At 46.2% G+C, this 16,939-nt stretch overlaps 1 protein-coding gene across 1 annotated transcript in view; it reads left to right on the top strand.

The window, feature by feature from the left end:
• Positions 1-16,939, top strand: part of LOC129697932 (dedicator of cytokinesis protein 9-like) — a 317,261-nt gene that overhangs the window by 219,450 nt on the left and 80,872 nt on the right. The window contains 6 exon segments of the mRNA XM_055636668.1: positions 313-379; positions 4,572-4,697; positions 5,751-5,822; positions 14,154-14,300; positions 14,463-14,546; positions 16,019-16,130. Of these exon segments, the coding sequence (XP_055492643.1) occupies positions 313-379; positions 4,572-4,697; positions 5,751-5,822; positions 14,154-14,300; positions 14,463-14,546; positions 16,019-16,130 (608 nt within the window).

A 16,939-nucleotide genomic window follows, 5' to 3' on the forward strand; every position in this document is an offset into this window, starting at 1 on the left:
TCACTGTAACTCGCATGTCTCCTCCTCACCAGCAGTAGACCTCTGCCTGCTCTCCCACCGATGATCGCGATCACCCCCGCTCCCTTCCCCAGCCAAATCGCTCCATCTCTCAGGCCTTGGCTTTCACTTTGAGTATATTTTCAAATAATTTCTATATTCCTGCTTCCCCTCTCTCCGGCTTGTTTACACTTGCGTTCATTTTTGTATCGTGTATGAACATGGAATAACTAGTTAACCCCTGGTTGTTTGCAATTGTAAAAACTCTTAATTGTTGCATATTAATGCAGAAATCGCATGGTCTTCTCTCCCTAGGGTTCTAGTCCACATCGTTTCCCAGTGTCACGAGGGGTTGGAGCAATATCTGAGGTCCTACATTAAGGTGATGGGCAAATTACTTGTACATTATCCAGCATGCAATGTTGTTAAATGTGGCAGAGCCCGAGTTTGTAGAGTGAGATTTGTGAACAATACCTCTGGGATCCTTGTTTACTCTTGGGGATTGTTTATTGAACCATAATTCTCGAGACATCTCGCCAAACATATATACATCCATGTCAGCAAACCAATGGCCATCTGGGGCCTCTGAAGTTGCTGCACAGCTGATCTGCGTGGGTTTTCGACAAGATCTTTGGTTTATTCCCACACTCCAAAGATGGACAGGTTTGTAGGTTAATTGGCTTGGTAAATGTAAAAATTGAGAGTGTGGAAGTTAAGAGGTGTGGATTTTACAAGTTCTCTCTGTGGGTTTCCTCCGGATGCTCCAGTTTCCTCCCACATTCCATTGGCGTGTAGGGCTGTAAGTGAATTGTATTGTGTAAATTCACTTGTGTTCAGTATGCGAATTGCGTAGAATTGGTGTATGGATGATCGATGGTCGGCGTGGGCCGAAAAGGCCTGTTTCCATGCTGTCTCGCTAAACTAAACTAAACCCTTTCTTGTTCCACAAATAATAATCTCAGCTCCTCCAGTCTAACGCTGCAGTGAAAATCCCTCATTCCTGGACTCATTCTAGTGCATCTCTCCAGTACCCTCTGTTCAACATGTTCCCCTTTGTTCAGTTTGGATGATTTAAAGCTTCCGTTACTGGAAGGTTAATAAGCTAATGGCACTATATATCATCATCTTTAGCGACAAGCCCAGCAATTCCAGGTTGATGTCAGCCAACTCTTCCTTACACTCAGGGCAGTGGCAATTTGGAACACTCTTCCCAAACAGAATGTTAACCATATAACCATATAACAATTACAGCACGGAAACAGGCCATCTCGACCCTTCTAGTCCGTGCCGAACACATAATCTCCCCTAGTCCCATATACCTGCGCTCAGACCATAACCCTCCATTCCCTTCCCATCCATATAACTATCCAATTTATTTTTAAATGATAAAAACGAACCTGCCTCCACCACCTTCATTGGAAGCTCATTCCACACAGCTACCACTCTCTGAGTAAAGAAGTTCCCCCTCATGTTACCCCTAAACTTCATTCCCTTAATTCTCATGTCATGTCCCCTTGTTTGAATCTTCCCTACTCATATAACCCAAGATGGCAGCCTTGAGGCGCGCGCCGGTACAGTCCCTGCTTATATGTTACGCCCTTTTGTTCTTCTATGTTAAAACCTCCTCCTGTGGCAAATAAAGTTTCTATTCTATTCTACTCTCAGTGGGAAAAGCTTTTCCACGTCAACTCTGTCTATCCCTCTCATCATTTTAAAAACTTCTATCAAGTCCCCCCTTAACCTTCTGCGCTCCAAAGAATAAAGCCCTAACTTGTTCAACCTTTTTCTGTAACTTAGTTGCTGAAACCCAGGCAACATTCTAGTAAATCTCCTCTGTACTCTCTCTATTTTGTTGACATCCTTCCTATAATTAGGCGACCAAAATTATACACCATACTCCAGAATTGGCCTCACCAATGCCTTATACAATTTTAACATTACATCCCAACTTCTATACTCAATGCTCTGATTTATAAAGGCCAGCACACCAAAAGCTTTCTTTACCACCCTATCTACATGAGATTCCACTTTCAGGGAACTGTGCACAGTTATTCCCAGATCCCTCTGTTCACCTACATTTTTCAATTCCCTGCCATTTACCATGTACGTCCTATTTTGATTTGTCCTGCCAAGATGTAGCACCTCACACTTATCAGCATTAAACTCCATCTGCCATCTTTCAGCCCATTCTTCCAACTGGCATAAATCTCTCTGTAGACTTTGAAACTCTACTTCATTACCCGCAACCCCACCTATCTTAGTATCATCTGCATACTTACTAATCCAATTTACCACACAATCATCCAGATCATTGATGTACATGACAAACAACAGTGGACCCAACACAGCTCCCTGTGGCACCCCACTCGTCACTGGCCTCCAACCTGACAAACAACCATCCACCATTACTCTCTGGCATCTCCCATTCAGCCACTGTTGAATCCATCTTGCTACTCCACCATTAATACCCAACCATTGAACCTTCTTAACCAACCTTCCATGAGGAACCTTGTCAAAGGCCTTACTGAAGTCCATATACACAACATCCACTGCGTTACCCCTCATCAATTTCCCGAGTAACATCTTCAAAAAATTCAAGAAGATTAGTTAAACAAGACCTTCCAGGCACAAATCCATGTTGACTGTTCCTAATCAGACCCTGTTTATCCAGATGCTTATATATATTATCTCTAAGTATTCTTTCCATTAATTTGCCCACCACTGACGTCAAACTAACAGGTCTATAATTGCTAGGTTTACTCTTAGACCCCTTTTTAAACAATGGAACAACATGCGCAGTACGCCAATCCTCCAGCACTATTCCCGTTTCTAATGACATTTGAAATATTTCTGCCATAGCCCCTGCTATTTCTACACTAACTTCCCTCTGCGGTTGGTGAATATTATTGGGGAAAGGGTTCAATATTTACAGACTCGAGATGGCAGTGATGGCAAAATGAGGTCAGCATAGTGGCGCAGCTGGTAGAACCGCTGCCTCAAGGCGCCAGGGTTCCAGGTTCAATCCTGACCTCTGGTGCTGTCGGTGTGGAGTTTGCACGTTCTCCTCCCCGCATGGGTTTCCCTCTGCATACTGTGATTTACCCGCACATCCCAAAGTCATGCTGGTTTGTAGGTTAATTGACTGCACAAAATGGTCCCTAGTGTGTGGGGGATTGGCAGTCTCTGAGGGGAGTTGATGACAATGTTGGTTTAATTGCAAATGGATATTTGATGGTAGATGGGGACTTGGGCTGCACGGCCTGTTGCTGTGTTGTAGGACTCCATGGAGATAAGGGATTGTTTGACAGTGAGCTGGTTTAACAGTGTCTGGGTTTTTCCTCTTCATACCATGCTAATGCCCTGCGGATCAGCCTTGGCTAAAGATGGCAACTAAACCTCGCTACCACTGTCCTAACTTGCACTGTCCTATTAATCCCCTGTCCACTGACCAATGCTGACTCTCTGCATCAATTCTCTCCCCCTTTCTGTCTCCCCCTCTCTCTCCTCCTTTGTCTCTCCCTCCCCCTCTCTGTCTCCCCCTCTCTGTCTCCCCCTCTCTGTCTCCCCCTCTCTGTCTCCCCCTCTCTGTCTCCCCCTCTCTGTCTCTCCCTCTCTCTCTCCCCCCTCTCTCTCTCCCCCTCTCTGTCTCCCCCTCTCTGTCTCTCCCTCTCTCTCTCCCCCTCTCTGTCTCCCCCTCTCTGTCTCCCCCTCTCTGTCTCCCCTCCTCTCTCTGTCTCCCACTCTCTGTCTCCCCCTCTCTGTCTCTGTCCCCTCTCTGTCTCCCCCCTCTGTCTCTGTCCCCCCCCTCTCTCCCCCCCTCTCTGTCTCCCCCTCTCTATCTCCCCCTTTTTGTCTCCCCCTTTGTCTCCCTCTCTCTCTCTCTCCCCTCTCTCTCTCGCCCCCTCTCTATCTATCCCCCTCTGTCTAACCCCCTCTGTCCCCGCTCTCTGTCTCCCCCCCCCCTCTGTCTAACCCCTGTTTCCCCCTCTCTGTCTGCCCCCCCCCCCCCCAACTCTCTCCCTCTCTGTCCTATAATGGGATTCTGCTCCTTCAATTCTCCCTTGCTCTTTCTTAAATGTAATTGCCCCATCATTGGTGTGTGTCTGTGCATTCGACTGCCTGGGCCCTGAGCTCTGGAATTCCCTCCCTAAGCCCTTCCAGCTCTCAATCTCTATTTCACATGATATTTCAACTTGACTCATCCTAAAACCTGACTGTCAAACCTCATTTGATCTCTCTCCTGCGAAATGCCTTGGGACCTTTTACTTTGTGAGAGACACTCAATAAATATTTATTTTTTCTGAAACAAATATAGAGTCTTTCATTGAATATGTTTGGCAGAAATAGCGGAGAGCCCGGGGTCTTTCTGAGCTGCCATCAACAGACTAAGGTTCTGTTAGAAACTTCAAGTCCCATTTACTGCTGGGACTTACATTACCCATGTTATGTTGGTATCAACACAGCTGTCTTAAAGCTGACTCAGAGAATTACTTACTGTCTGTGAGTTGGGTGAGGTGCTGGTGAACATGCAGTGACTAATTCTTTCCTTCATTCCAATTGTTCGCTGTCTTCAGTTTGTTTTCAAAACCGAACCTTGGAATTCCTCAAAGTGCAAGACTGTTCATGAAGAGTTGACCAAATCCATGACGGTTCTGCTGAAGACAACGGCTGACTTTCTCACCTGCAACAAACTGCTCAAGGTAGATTTAACTTTAGCCCTCTTGTAACTTGATGATATGGGGTCGAGTGATGGGACAGGGTGCAATGCATTGAATACATTATCTAGTGGCCTTGAATAGTGATCCAGAGAGCAGCATTGAGATCCCACCAACACAGCTCTGGATGCCCGAGTGTCTGGTTACTAGACCAATAAATTTAATCATTTAACTTTTGCACCCACTGTTTCATGCCACACCACCCCAGCAGCTGAGGATGCATTTCTGTACCAGAATTCCTAATATGGAGACAAAAGAGTTGAGTTTAGTTTATTGTCACGTGTACCGAGGTACAGTGAAAAGTCTTTGTTGCATGCTAACCTGTCCGTGGCAGGACAATATATGATTCATAGAGTGATCAGTGTGGAAACAGGCCCTTCAGCCCATCTTGCCCACATTGGCCAACAATATCCCAGCTGTACTAGTCCCACTTGCCTGCGCTTGGTCCATATCCCTACAAACCTACAAACCTGATTGGAATTGAGCCATCCGCAGTGTGCAAATACAGGATGAAGGGAATAATGTGAGTAACGTTTAATGCAAGATAAAGTCTAGTAAAGCCCGATCAGAGGTAGTCCGAGGGTCCCCAATGAGGTAGATAGTAGGTCAGGACTGCTCTCTAGTTGTAGGATGATTCAGTTCCCTGATAACAGCTGGGAAGAAACTGTCCCTGAATCTGGATGTGGGCATTTTCACACTTCTTGCCTGATGGGAGATTTTTTGACCAAAACAAAAAGTACTGGAGGAACTCTGCGGGGCCAGGAACTGTTCGGGAGGAAGTGAACAGTTTGGAGAAGAGTCTCGAACCCAAACCTTGACAGTCCATTCCCCCTCCAGTTGCTGCCTGACCCACTGTTCCTCCAGCACTTTAATTGATATGTCCTCGATGTATGGTGAATGTTATGCATGCTATGGTGAATTCAGCCCGCTGATCATTTAATGCCCTTTGAGAACATTGATTCATCTTCCTCATCTTTTTAATACCAGTTTGAAATTTACATTCTTGACTCTAAAATTGGAAACTTTATTTGCTTCCAGTATTCTTGGTTCTTCCTGGAGGCGTTAATAAAATCAATGGCACAGCATCTTATAGAAACCAGCAAACTGAAGGTAAGCAGTCACTTGTCAGTCATAATAATAATAATAATAATATATTTCATTGTCATTGCACATAGGTATTTGGTATGCAGATTCCATCCGATAGTCATAACTTAAACAACTAATAACATTTAGATACCCCCGAGAAACATGATTTATGAAAAAAAGAACAGTAAAACAGTCTAAAGTGCAAATATGTCTGTGCCGGGTCAATGTGCATGAATACGGGGTGGGGGTGGTTCAGAGCAGCGATAGCTCTGGGGATGGAACTATTCCTGAGTCTGGGTTTGTGGGCGTAGAAGGCCTTGTAACATCTGCCGGAAGGTAGGAGTTTGAACAGACTATTACAAGGGAGTGAGGAGTCATCACTGTGTTGCGGGAATTCTATAGTCCGTGGATAGATTTGGGTGGAAAGAGATTTTTAATTGATCTTTCACCCCCATTAATCTCTGCATCCCAACACATCATCCGTTGTTATATGTTCATGTTGTCGGAGCAGAATTAGGCCATTCGACCCATCAGGTCCACTCCACCATTCAGTTTTGGCTGATCTATCTGTCCCTCTCAACCACATTCTTTTGCCTTCTCCCCATGACCTCCGACTCCTTGTCACTTCCACGTGCTGTGACAATGTCTCGCCTGCAATTGCATCTTATTTTCCCCACCCCTTTCCATTTTGCACAGGGACCACTCCATTCATGACTTCCTGGTTTACTCATCCCACCCCCACCCATCCACCCTTGACCCCGGCAAATGCAGGAGGTGTAGCACTTACACCCTTTACACCACCCCCCTCATCACCCTCACGAGATGGAAACAGCCTTTCCAGGCATGGCAAAGATTCACATTCATCGTTGCTGATGTGGCCTCTGATGTGGAAGGTGATAAGGAGAAATTTCTTCAGTCAGAGAGGGTGGTGAATCTGGAATTCGTTGCCACAGAAGGCTGTGGAGGCCAAGTTACCCCTACAAGGAACCACAGTGGAGGTTCTACCGGTTTTCCCCTTCCCCTTTAAACCATGTCGCCCCAGTGACTCCCACCCATACAATAGTCCTCATGCCCCCCTCGTCTCTGAACACCCACCATTCCCCTCCCCACCAGACATCGCCCCATCCTCCATCTACTCACCCGCCCTCCTCCGACCCCAACCCGCACCCTTGCTGTGGTTCACCATCCCCCTTTCTGATACGGAACATTCTGTCTTCAGCAGAGGCCTCATCTTTGTCCCCCTCCGCCCCCACCTCAACGAGTTCCGGGTCCCCCACGATGTAGAGCTCTTCTTTTGTCGCCTCCGCCTCCGTGCCTTTTTCTATGGGAAGGAGTCCTCACCACCCAGTGATGACCCCTTCTTCACCAGACCCTGCCCTCTTGGACTCCCCCTCATGGCCATCTACCTTCTTTAGACCATTTCATTTCCAACTGCCGGCAGGGCATCAACCGCCTCAACTTTTCCACTCCCCTTACTTACTCTAACCACGCCCCACCCCCCAATGTACAATCCTCCACTCACTCTGCAGCAACCCCGACTTAATAATTAAACCCGCTGACAAGGGAGGTGCCGTGGTAGTCTGGCGCACTGACCACTACTGGGCTGAGGCCTAGCGACAACTCTCAGACACCTCCCCCTACTTATCCTTGGACCATGACCCCACAGACGAGCACCAGACCTTAATGTCACACACCATTTCTGATTTCAGTACTTCTGGCTCTTTGCCCTGTAGAGCCTCCAACCTTATCGTTCCCCAACCCCGCACGGCCCGATTTTATCTTTTCCCCAAAATCCACAAACAGAACTGTCCTGGCAGACCCATTGTTTCTGCTTGTTCATGTCCCACCAAATTAATTTCCACATTCATCCCCCCCTCCCCAATCCCTCCCTTTCGATGGCCAAGACACCTCACATGCTCTTCATCTCTTCAATTACTTCGGTTTTCCAGGCCCTCACTCCCTCATCTTTACTATGGATGTCCAATTACTATACACCTCCATCCTCCACCAGGAAAGTCTTAAAGCCCTTTGTTTCTTCCTCGACCGCAGAACCAGCCGATTTCCATCTACTAATACTCTCCTCCACCTAGCAGAGCTGGTCCTTACCCTCTATAACTTCTCCTTACTCCTCCCACTTCTCCTTCGACTCCTCCCATTTCCCATGCCAGGTCATCGGAGATGTCCTAATTCTTCAGGAAACGGGGGTTCCCCTGTTCCATTATAGATGGGGTTCTCACTAAGGTCTCCTCGATATCCCTCAGTTCCGCTCTTGCACCCCCTCCCCCCAAGGAGAGAGTCCCTCTTGTCCTCACCTTCCACCCCATCAGCCGTCACATACAGCATATAATCCACCAATATTTTCGCTACCTCCAACGGGATCCCACTACTGGCCACATCTTCCCATCTCCACCCCTTTCTGCTTTCCGCAGAGACCGTTCCGTCCGCAACTCCCTGGTCAACTCGTCCCTTCCCACCCAAACCACCCTCTCCCCAGGTACTTTCCCCGACAACCGCAGGAGATGCAACACCTGTCCCTTTACCTCCTCCCTCGATCATCCAAGGACCCCGAAAGTCTTTCCAGGTGAGGCAGAGGTTCGCTTGCACCTCCTCCCATCTCATCTACTGTATCCGCTGTTCCAGGTGTCAGCTTCTGTACATTGGTGAGACCAAGCGCAGGCTCGGCGATCGTTTCGCTGAACACGTCCACTCAGTCTGCCTTAACCTACGTGATCTCCTGGTTGCTCAACACTTTAACTCCCCTTCCCATTTCGGTCCTGGGCCTCCATTGTCAGAGTGAGGCCCAGTGCAAATTGGAGGAACAGCACTTCATATTTCGCTTTGGTAGCTTACACACCAGCGGTATGAACATTGACTTCTCTAACTTCAAATAGCCCTTGCTTTCCCTCTCTCCACCCCCTCCCCCCTTCCCAGTTCTCCCACCAGTCTTTCTGTCTCCGACTACATTCTATCTCTTTCCCGCCCACTCCCCTGACATCAGTCTGAAGAAGGGTCTCGACCCGAAACGTCACCCATACCTTCTCTCCAGAGATGCTGCCTGTCCCGCTGAGTTACTCCAGCATTTTGTGTCTACGTTCGATTTAAACCAGAATCTGCAGTTCTTTCCTACACATAACTCAGCCATGATTGAATGGCGGAGTAGACTTGATGGGCCAAATGGCCTAAATCAGCTCCTATCACTTATGAACTGATAAACAAGACTAGGCGACTGATGTGCATAATACCTGTACTCTAACCACAGTCTCATGCACCCGGTTGCATGGCCTTTCAATGTTAGTTTAGGTTATTGTCACATGTAGCGAGGTACAGTGAAAAGCTTTTGTTGCGTGCTACCAAGTCAGCTGAAAGACTATACATGATTACAATCGAGCCGTCCACTGTGTAGATGCACGATAAAGGGAATAACATTCAGTGCAAGATAAAGTCCAGTACAAATTCCCTTTCCCATTTCCCAAACCGACTGGCCATCCACGGCCTTCTTCACCAGGTTGAGGCCCAGTGCAAATCAGAGGAACAGCACCTCGCAACCTGCCGGGGTAGTCCATGTTCCAATGGTACGAATGCTCTCAGATGTGTTTTCCCTTCCCCCCCCACTGGGAGATGTGGAAAAGAAGAGCAGAAATTGCATTCAGGAAACTGGATAAAGACAGCAGGAACAGAAGGGGAATGGGGCGGACTGGGAGAAGGTAGTGACGAGAGATGGAGATGGGAGGGGGCAGAAATACCAGCAGGAAATAGACAGGCTGAATGGCTTCTTTCCGTGATGTACTCTGTACATGTGCCGTCCCTTTTGCTAAATCTCATTGAGCAGCTTGGTGAATTATTACACACAGCCGTTTGCCTGAATACATGGATCAGTGTTCGCTCAGCGGTGAGGCACTGGTTTTTTTCAACAGTTGCCTCTAATCTCGTGCTTGCACTGGACATTTGTTGAGGTGACAAATGTCCCAGGGGCGGTCAGTACATCTGTTTCCGTGTTTTCGCCTTGCAACAGCTGTCAGGACTTACAAAGCAAATGAGTGAATTATTGTTGAACTCTGTGTCGCTGCCACATTTGTTGTGGCTGAGCACGGTTTGTGGGAATGAATGAAGTGCCTTCAAACCACAGAAGAGGAAGTATTAAATGTGACCACTGAAGCCTCCGCATTTGCAAGCAAAACATATTACAAAACCAGTCCCATTAGAACTGCGCAATTGGATGGGTCATAAAACATATCATTGGATTGTTTAAAGAACAATCTTGGGGTGGCAAAGTAGCGCAGCGGTAGAGTCGCTGCCTTACAGCGCCAGAGACCAGGGTTCGATCCCGACTACTCCTCTGTATGGAATTTGTACCTTCTCCCTGTGACCGCGTGGGTTTTCTCTGAGTGCTGCGGTTTCCTCCCACACTCCAAAGACGTACGGGTTTGTAGGTTATTGGGCTTCGGTAAAATTGTAAATTGACCCTCGTGTGTCGGATAGTGCTAGTGATTGATGGTGAGTGCAGAAGGACCCTTTTCCGCGCTGTATCTCCAATGTCTAACAGGGCTTTCTCCTCGGCTTCCCAGGCAATGTTTATTTCCGAGCCAGCGCTATGGAACAGTTCCTCTGATCATTATCGGAGAACAGTACAGCACACAAATAGGCCCTTTGGCCCACTACTATTATTGCCATAGAGGGAGTGCAGAGAAGGTTTACCAGACTGATTCCTGGGATGTCAGGACTGTCTTATGAAGAAAGACTGGATAGACTTGGTTTATACTCTCTAGAATTTAGGAGATTGAGAGGGGATCTTATAGAAACTTACAAAACTCTTAAGGGGTTGGACAGGCTAGATGCAGGAAGATTGTTCCCGATGTTGGGGAAGTCCAGAACAAGGGGTCACAGCTTAAGGATAAGGGGGAAATCCTTTAAAACCGAGATGAGAAGAACCTTTTTCACACAGAGAGTGGTGAATCTCTGGAATTCTCTGCCGCAGAGGGTAGTCAAGGCCAGTTCATTGGCTATATTTAAGAGGGAGTTAGATGTGGCCCTTGTGGCTAAGGGGATCAGGGGGTATGGAGAGATGGCAGGTACGGGATACTGAGTTGGATGATCAGCCATGATCATATTGAATGGCGGTGCAGGCTCGAAGGGCCGAATGGCCTACTCCTGCACCTAATGTTTCTATGTTTCTACGCCCGTGCAGAACATGATGCCAAATTAAACTAATGTCATATGCCTGCACCCCATTCTATGTGCTTATCCAAAAGCCTCTTAAAAGCCACCATCGTATCTGCTTCCACCACCACCCCCAGCAGCATGTTCCAGGCACCCAGCACTCTCTGTGCAAAGTAAATTCGCCTGCACATCTCCTTTAAACCTTGTCCCTCTGATCTGATCACAGTGCTGTTTGTCAGGGTTCATTGTGAGTGACTGTTTTTTCAGCTTTGAATTTGCAGAGCAGATTCAGCGGGATCTTGCCTGGAATTTTAGACCTGGGGAGAGAAAGGATAGGCTGAGCTTGTTTTTGTTGGAGTGAAGGAGGCTGAGGGGTGATTGGTGGTTTTCAGGCTAGTGTGGCCATTTTCTTCAAGGCCAAGCGGCTTGGCGTAGGGCAGGACTTCCCAACCTTTTTCATCCGGTTCACCCCGGGCAACATCAATGTTATTTCACTTATTTATGGACAACCCATGATGAACAGATACCAAAACCAAGCACAGTCAGTCAATGAGAAAAAATATGTACAGATCCAGAATCAACAAAATTACCCCCTTGGGTAGTCGAAATTTCGCCCCGGTTGGGAACCCTTGGTGTAGGGAGTGGTGTTGGTATAATGCCTAACCCCTGTCAGTACACTGCTCTCTCTCTCAATACTGTATAGGGGTGTACTGGCCGAGGTGGATGTGGTTTTATGCAGCTGGAATCTGTGTGTACATTTTTTTTTTCAAAATACACTTTATTCAGGTAATACATTTACAATACATGAATCGTGCAAAAAATTCATCCGACATTTTTGGAGGCTGTACAAAATATTCAAAACAGTCCACATACATTGCTCAAATTTCTCAAATTTATCCCCCACCCTTGCCACTCATGTGGCCCACTGGTGTCGTCCTGGGAGAACCTTTTTTTTTTAAATTTCAAAATAGACTTTATTCAGGTAATAAACATTAACAATACATGAACCGTGCAAAAAAATTCATCCAACATTTTCAGAGGCATAAATGGAGGCAGCACTGCTGGGTGTGAGCGAAATTTCCTTTCCCTGTCCAAGTTGCAGTCACTCTTAGACTATTGAGAATAGTTAACTTCCTCATTCAAATGTTAAAATTCCACATGGGAATGCTGATTTGATAGATAATGTGTTTACTTACATTGGTGGCTAAGTCACTGTGATCCAGAGGTCTGGTTGTATAATCCCGAGACTCAAATATAAATCTCACAACAACAACTGTGGAATTTAAATTCAGGTAATTGTAATTTTTTTTTTAAAAACAGTCCACAAAACCACTGGCTTTTCATAAAACCCCAATCTGATTCACTGTGTGCTTCAGAGAGGGAAACATGCTATTCATGTTAAACATGTCAGTCTGAAGAAGGGTCTTGACACAAAACGTCACCCATTCCTTCTCTCCAGAGTAGCTGCCTGTCCCGCTGAGTTAGTCCAGCATTTTGTGTCTAGCTTCATGTTATGCATACCTGGTCTGAACTGTCTGAATGTAGATCCACCATTGTGGTTGATTCTTAAACGTCCATAATTTGAGGGAAATGGGGGATAGGTAATAAATAACCATCTCTGTGGATTCCCCATATCCTGAAAAATAAATGTATTAAACAAAAGTTAATTACCGTTTCCAAACTACAACTTTGCAACCCTGTATAGCATCCCTAAGGGCTTCTCATGACTGTCAGCAAATGAGTCTGATCTCTGTTTGGAGAGAGGCCCTGTCTCCCAGAGCTTGAGGAATATCTTGAAACAGAGCGAGGCGGAGGAGTTTATGAAGGGAATTCCAGAGACCCATAGGACATAAGTTTAAGGAGTTGGGGGCAGGGGGGTTGACATTTAATAGGAACCCGAGGGGTAGCTTTTTTACACAAAGAGTGGTGGGGCAGGTAGTTGAGGCAGGTACTATCACACCATTTAAGAAACATTTAGACAGGATTGAAACATAGAAAATAGGTGCGGGAGGAGGCCATTCGGCCCTTCGAACCAGCACGGCCATTCATTGTGATCATGGCTGATTGTCCCCTATTAATAACCTGTGCCTGCCTTCTCCCCATATCCCTTGACTCCACTAGCCCCTAGAGCTCTATCTAACTCTCTCTCAAATCCATCCGTTGACTTGGCCTCTACTGCCCTTTGTGGCAGGGAATTTCATAAATTCACAACTCTCTGGGTGAAAATGTTTTTTCTTACCTCAGTCTTAAATGACCTCCCCTTTATTCTAAGACTGTGGCCCCTGGTTCTGGACTTGCCCAACATTGCGAACATTTTTCCTGCATCTAGCTTGTCCAGTCCTTTTATAATTTTATATGTTTCCATAAGATCCCCCCCTCATCCTTCTAAACTCCAGTGAATACAAGCCTAGTCTTTTCAATCTTTCCTCATATGACAGTCCCGCCATCCCAGGGATCAATCTCGTGAACCTACGCTGCATTGCCTCAATCACAAGGATGTCCTTCCTCAAATTAGGAGACCAAAACTGTACAGCATCCCCTTCCCAACAGAACTGCTCCCTCCATCGACTCCTTTAAGTCAAGACTAAAATCTTATCTATACTCCCAAACCTTTCCTGACGTCCACTGAGCGAGGGTTATATGTATATATGTATGTAGTTTGTTTGTTTACACTATTCTTATAACAAATGTAAAGCACTTTGGCCAACGAGAGTTGTTTTTTAAATGTGCTATATAAATAAATGTGACTTGATTAGACAATACTCTAGATGTGGTCTCACCAGAGCCCTATACAACTGCAGAAGAACCTCTTTACTCCTATACTGAAATCCTCTTGTTATTAAGGCTAGGTTTAGAGGGATATGGGCCAAACGCAGGCAGGTGGGATTAGAGTAGATAGGGCATGTTGGCCAGTGTCGGCAGTTGGGCCGAAGGGCTTGCTTCCACGCTGTATGGCTCTTCGACTTTAAAACTTGGCACCCAAAGAGCTGAAGGCATGGCCACCTGTGGTGGAGCACTTCAATTCGGGGATGGGATTCCAGAATTGAGGGATGCAGGAAATAAAATGTTGTACGGTTGGAGGAGGTCATGGTGATTGGGAGGTATAAGACGTTTACGAACAATTGAGAGATTTTTCTACAGAAGCCAGAGTTACTGAATTTATATTCTGAAATGGCACGTGTTGTCTGGTTTACCTAGTTATTCCGGAACCAGCGATTCCCCGCCTCGTATCAACACACGGTGGAGACGCTGGTTAACCTGTTAATGCCACACATCACGCAGAAGTACAAAGACAAACCAGAAGAAGCTCGTAATGCGAACCACAGCCTCGCTGTCTTTATTAAGGTAGGAACCATTTTAGTTTCTTCCTCTCCTACCTGTTAGCGTTTGCATCTAGCATTAATAAGAACAACATCGCAGAAGCCTGTTACAACTCAGCTGCTGCTCAAAATGCCAAGCAATGATTTTCCATTGAGGAATTAATTTTGTTTGTCTATTTATTTTCAGAGGTGCTTCTCACTGATGGACAGAGGATTTGTTTTCAAGCAAATCAACAATTACATAAAATGGTTCAGTCCGGGAAATCCGAAGGTAGATCTAGTTTTCTTGTGCTGTTATCCGTAGCTCATTTTCATGTAACAAAGACTGAAAACAGTCAGCAGGTCCAGCAGCATCCATGACGAGAGAAACAGCCAGCATTTTTGGTCATTGACTTTTCAGTCATTGAAAGGTCATCGCCCTGAAAGTTTTCTGTATTTATTTCAGATTTCCTGCCTATATCTTTTGTCCCTTTTATCCACATCATTTGTTTGACACTGGCCACAGTGATCTTTAAGTTTTGGTGGCGTTTCTAAATGTCTTTTGTTCTCCCAAACAATTGTAATGAAGTGCCAAAGGAAAGTATTGCAGATGTTTCCAATCTAAAATAAAAAGAGCAAATGCCGGAACCACTCAGCAGGTTCAGGTTGAAGATTAAAAAGTCATTAAGCTGAAAAATTAACTCTTAAGTTGTAAAGGGCCTGTCCCACCAGCATGCGATTGCATGCGTCTAGCGTGACCAAACGTGATGGCTTGGGGCGTAAGGCCTCGTGGGGCTGGTCCCACTTCCAACCGCGGAGCCGTCTGGAGTTGTGCGGGGCTGGTCCCGATATCGTACTCACCAATCAGCTGGGCAGGAGGCGGGCCGACTGAATTTGGACGTCGGGCAGTGACGTCATCACGCAACGGCACGCCGGGCGGTGACGGGATCGCGCAACGCCATGCGTACGGCGTCGAGACGCTGCGTACGACGTCGAGACGCTGAGTACGCCCGTCGAGGCGGTGCGTACGACCTCAATGTGGCTGCGGGCCGACAGGCCGTTGTCGCACGGAATTTTTGGACAGTGTCAGTTTTTCGGAGCCCCGCGCGATGTCGGGACCAGCCCCGCACAACTCCATAAGCCTCCGGCGATTGAAGTGGGACCGGCCCCGCAAAGCCGCACGGCTCAAGCGACCACGTTAGGTCGCGCTAGATGCATGCAGTCGCATGCTGGTGGGACAGGCCCTTAAGAGTCAGAAAATTGTGATGTCCAGGTTCAGGAACAGCTTCTTCCCAGCAGCTAACAGGCTATTGAATACTACAAACTCCAAATAGTGCAAAAAGACAAAACCAATGCTCCCAAGTCTATGTAGTCCAGAGCTTATTTGGAGGTTGTAGTCTTTAATAGTCTAATTGCTGTAGGGGAGAAGCTGGTTCCTGAACCTGGACGTTACAGTTTTCAGGCTCCTGTAACCTCCTCCCAGTGGCAGGAGTGAAATGAGTGTGAGGCCAGCGTGGTGTCGGTGCAGTTTATACTGTGTTGTATCAACATAGAAACATAGAAACTAGGTGCAGGAGTAGGCCATTCGGCCCTTCGAACCTGCACCGCCATTCAATATGATCATGGCTGATCATCCTACTCAGTATCCCGTACCTGCCTTCTCTCCATACCCCATCAGTCAAAGTATGGTCTGAAAGATGAAACATAGTTTACAAAATCGAACCATCTTCTTGCTGGCTCTCTAACTACACTGTTTTATTGCAGACACTCTTTGAGCTGAAGTTTGAATTCCTGCGGGTTATTTGCAACCATGAACACTTCATTCCCCTAAACTTGCCCATGCCGTTTGGGAAAGGCAGAGTTCAGAGGTACCAAGGTAATTCCTCTTCAAATATTTTCAGTGGCTTCTCGTGGGTTGCTTATTGTCGCAGTACTGTCGAGCTCTGATCTTTAACTTTCATTTGATTAATTTTGTTTAAGAAAAAATGCCATCTTGCTAACAATTGCTTCATTCTTTTTGTGGTTTTTCTCTGCTTTGTTCCTCTTTATTAATCAGCATTTCTTTCGCCAACTGTGGAGTCTTGTTCTGCCTCTATAGGTAGGTGTGGCATATTGTGCTTGCTTATTACTTAACCTCTGCACCTTAGCCAGGACACCAGTTACACCCTCGACTCACCTCTGAAAGATATTTATGCAGTTGTCTATTCTCAACTGACATTGAGAAAAATAAAGCTTAATAAACTCAAAAATATTTTTTATTCAAAATTGCGATCTTAATTACCAGTCTGTGTACTACTCAACAAGTCCAATAGCTGCATCCACTTTATTACCCTAGAACGTTGGCAGTTTTAAGCAAACGTTTGTCCAATATACCTCAGTGGAAACATTGTCTTTTCACACTAATTCATACTTTCCACTTTTATTTTTCAAATTGAGGAATATGCAAGTATTCTTTGCATTTTCAATATATTTGGGTGGAATATGAAGTAATGTTAATGCTACTGGGAGTGCAAATACAGAACAGGGTAAAAGTGATTGCTACAGGAATGTTGATCCCATCACACTATAGAACTTGGGGAATTTAAGTTGAAGTGATTTTTAAAAAGCTAGGTGCCATTTTCGAGACAATTACTGTGACTCCATGATGTAGATTAACAGACAGGCCCTGGGGTTTATTCTGTGGGG

The sequence above is a fragment of the Leucoraja erinacea genome, chromosome 6 (genome assembly GCF_028641065.1).
Source record: "Leucoraja erinacea ecotype New England chromosome 6, Leri_hhj_1, whole genome shotgun sequence".
In the NCBI taxonomy this organism is placed as follows: domain Eukaryota; kingdom Metazoa; phylum Chordata; class Chondrichthyes; order Rajiformes; family Rajidae; genus Leucoraja; species Leucoraja erinaceus.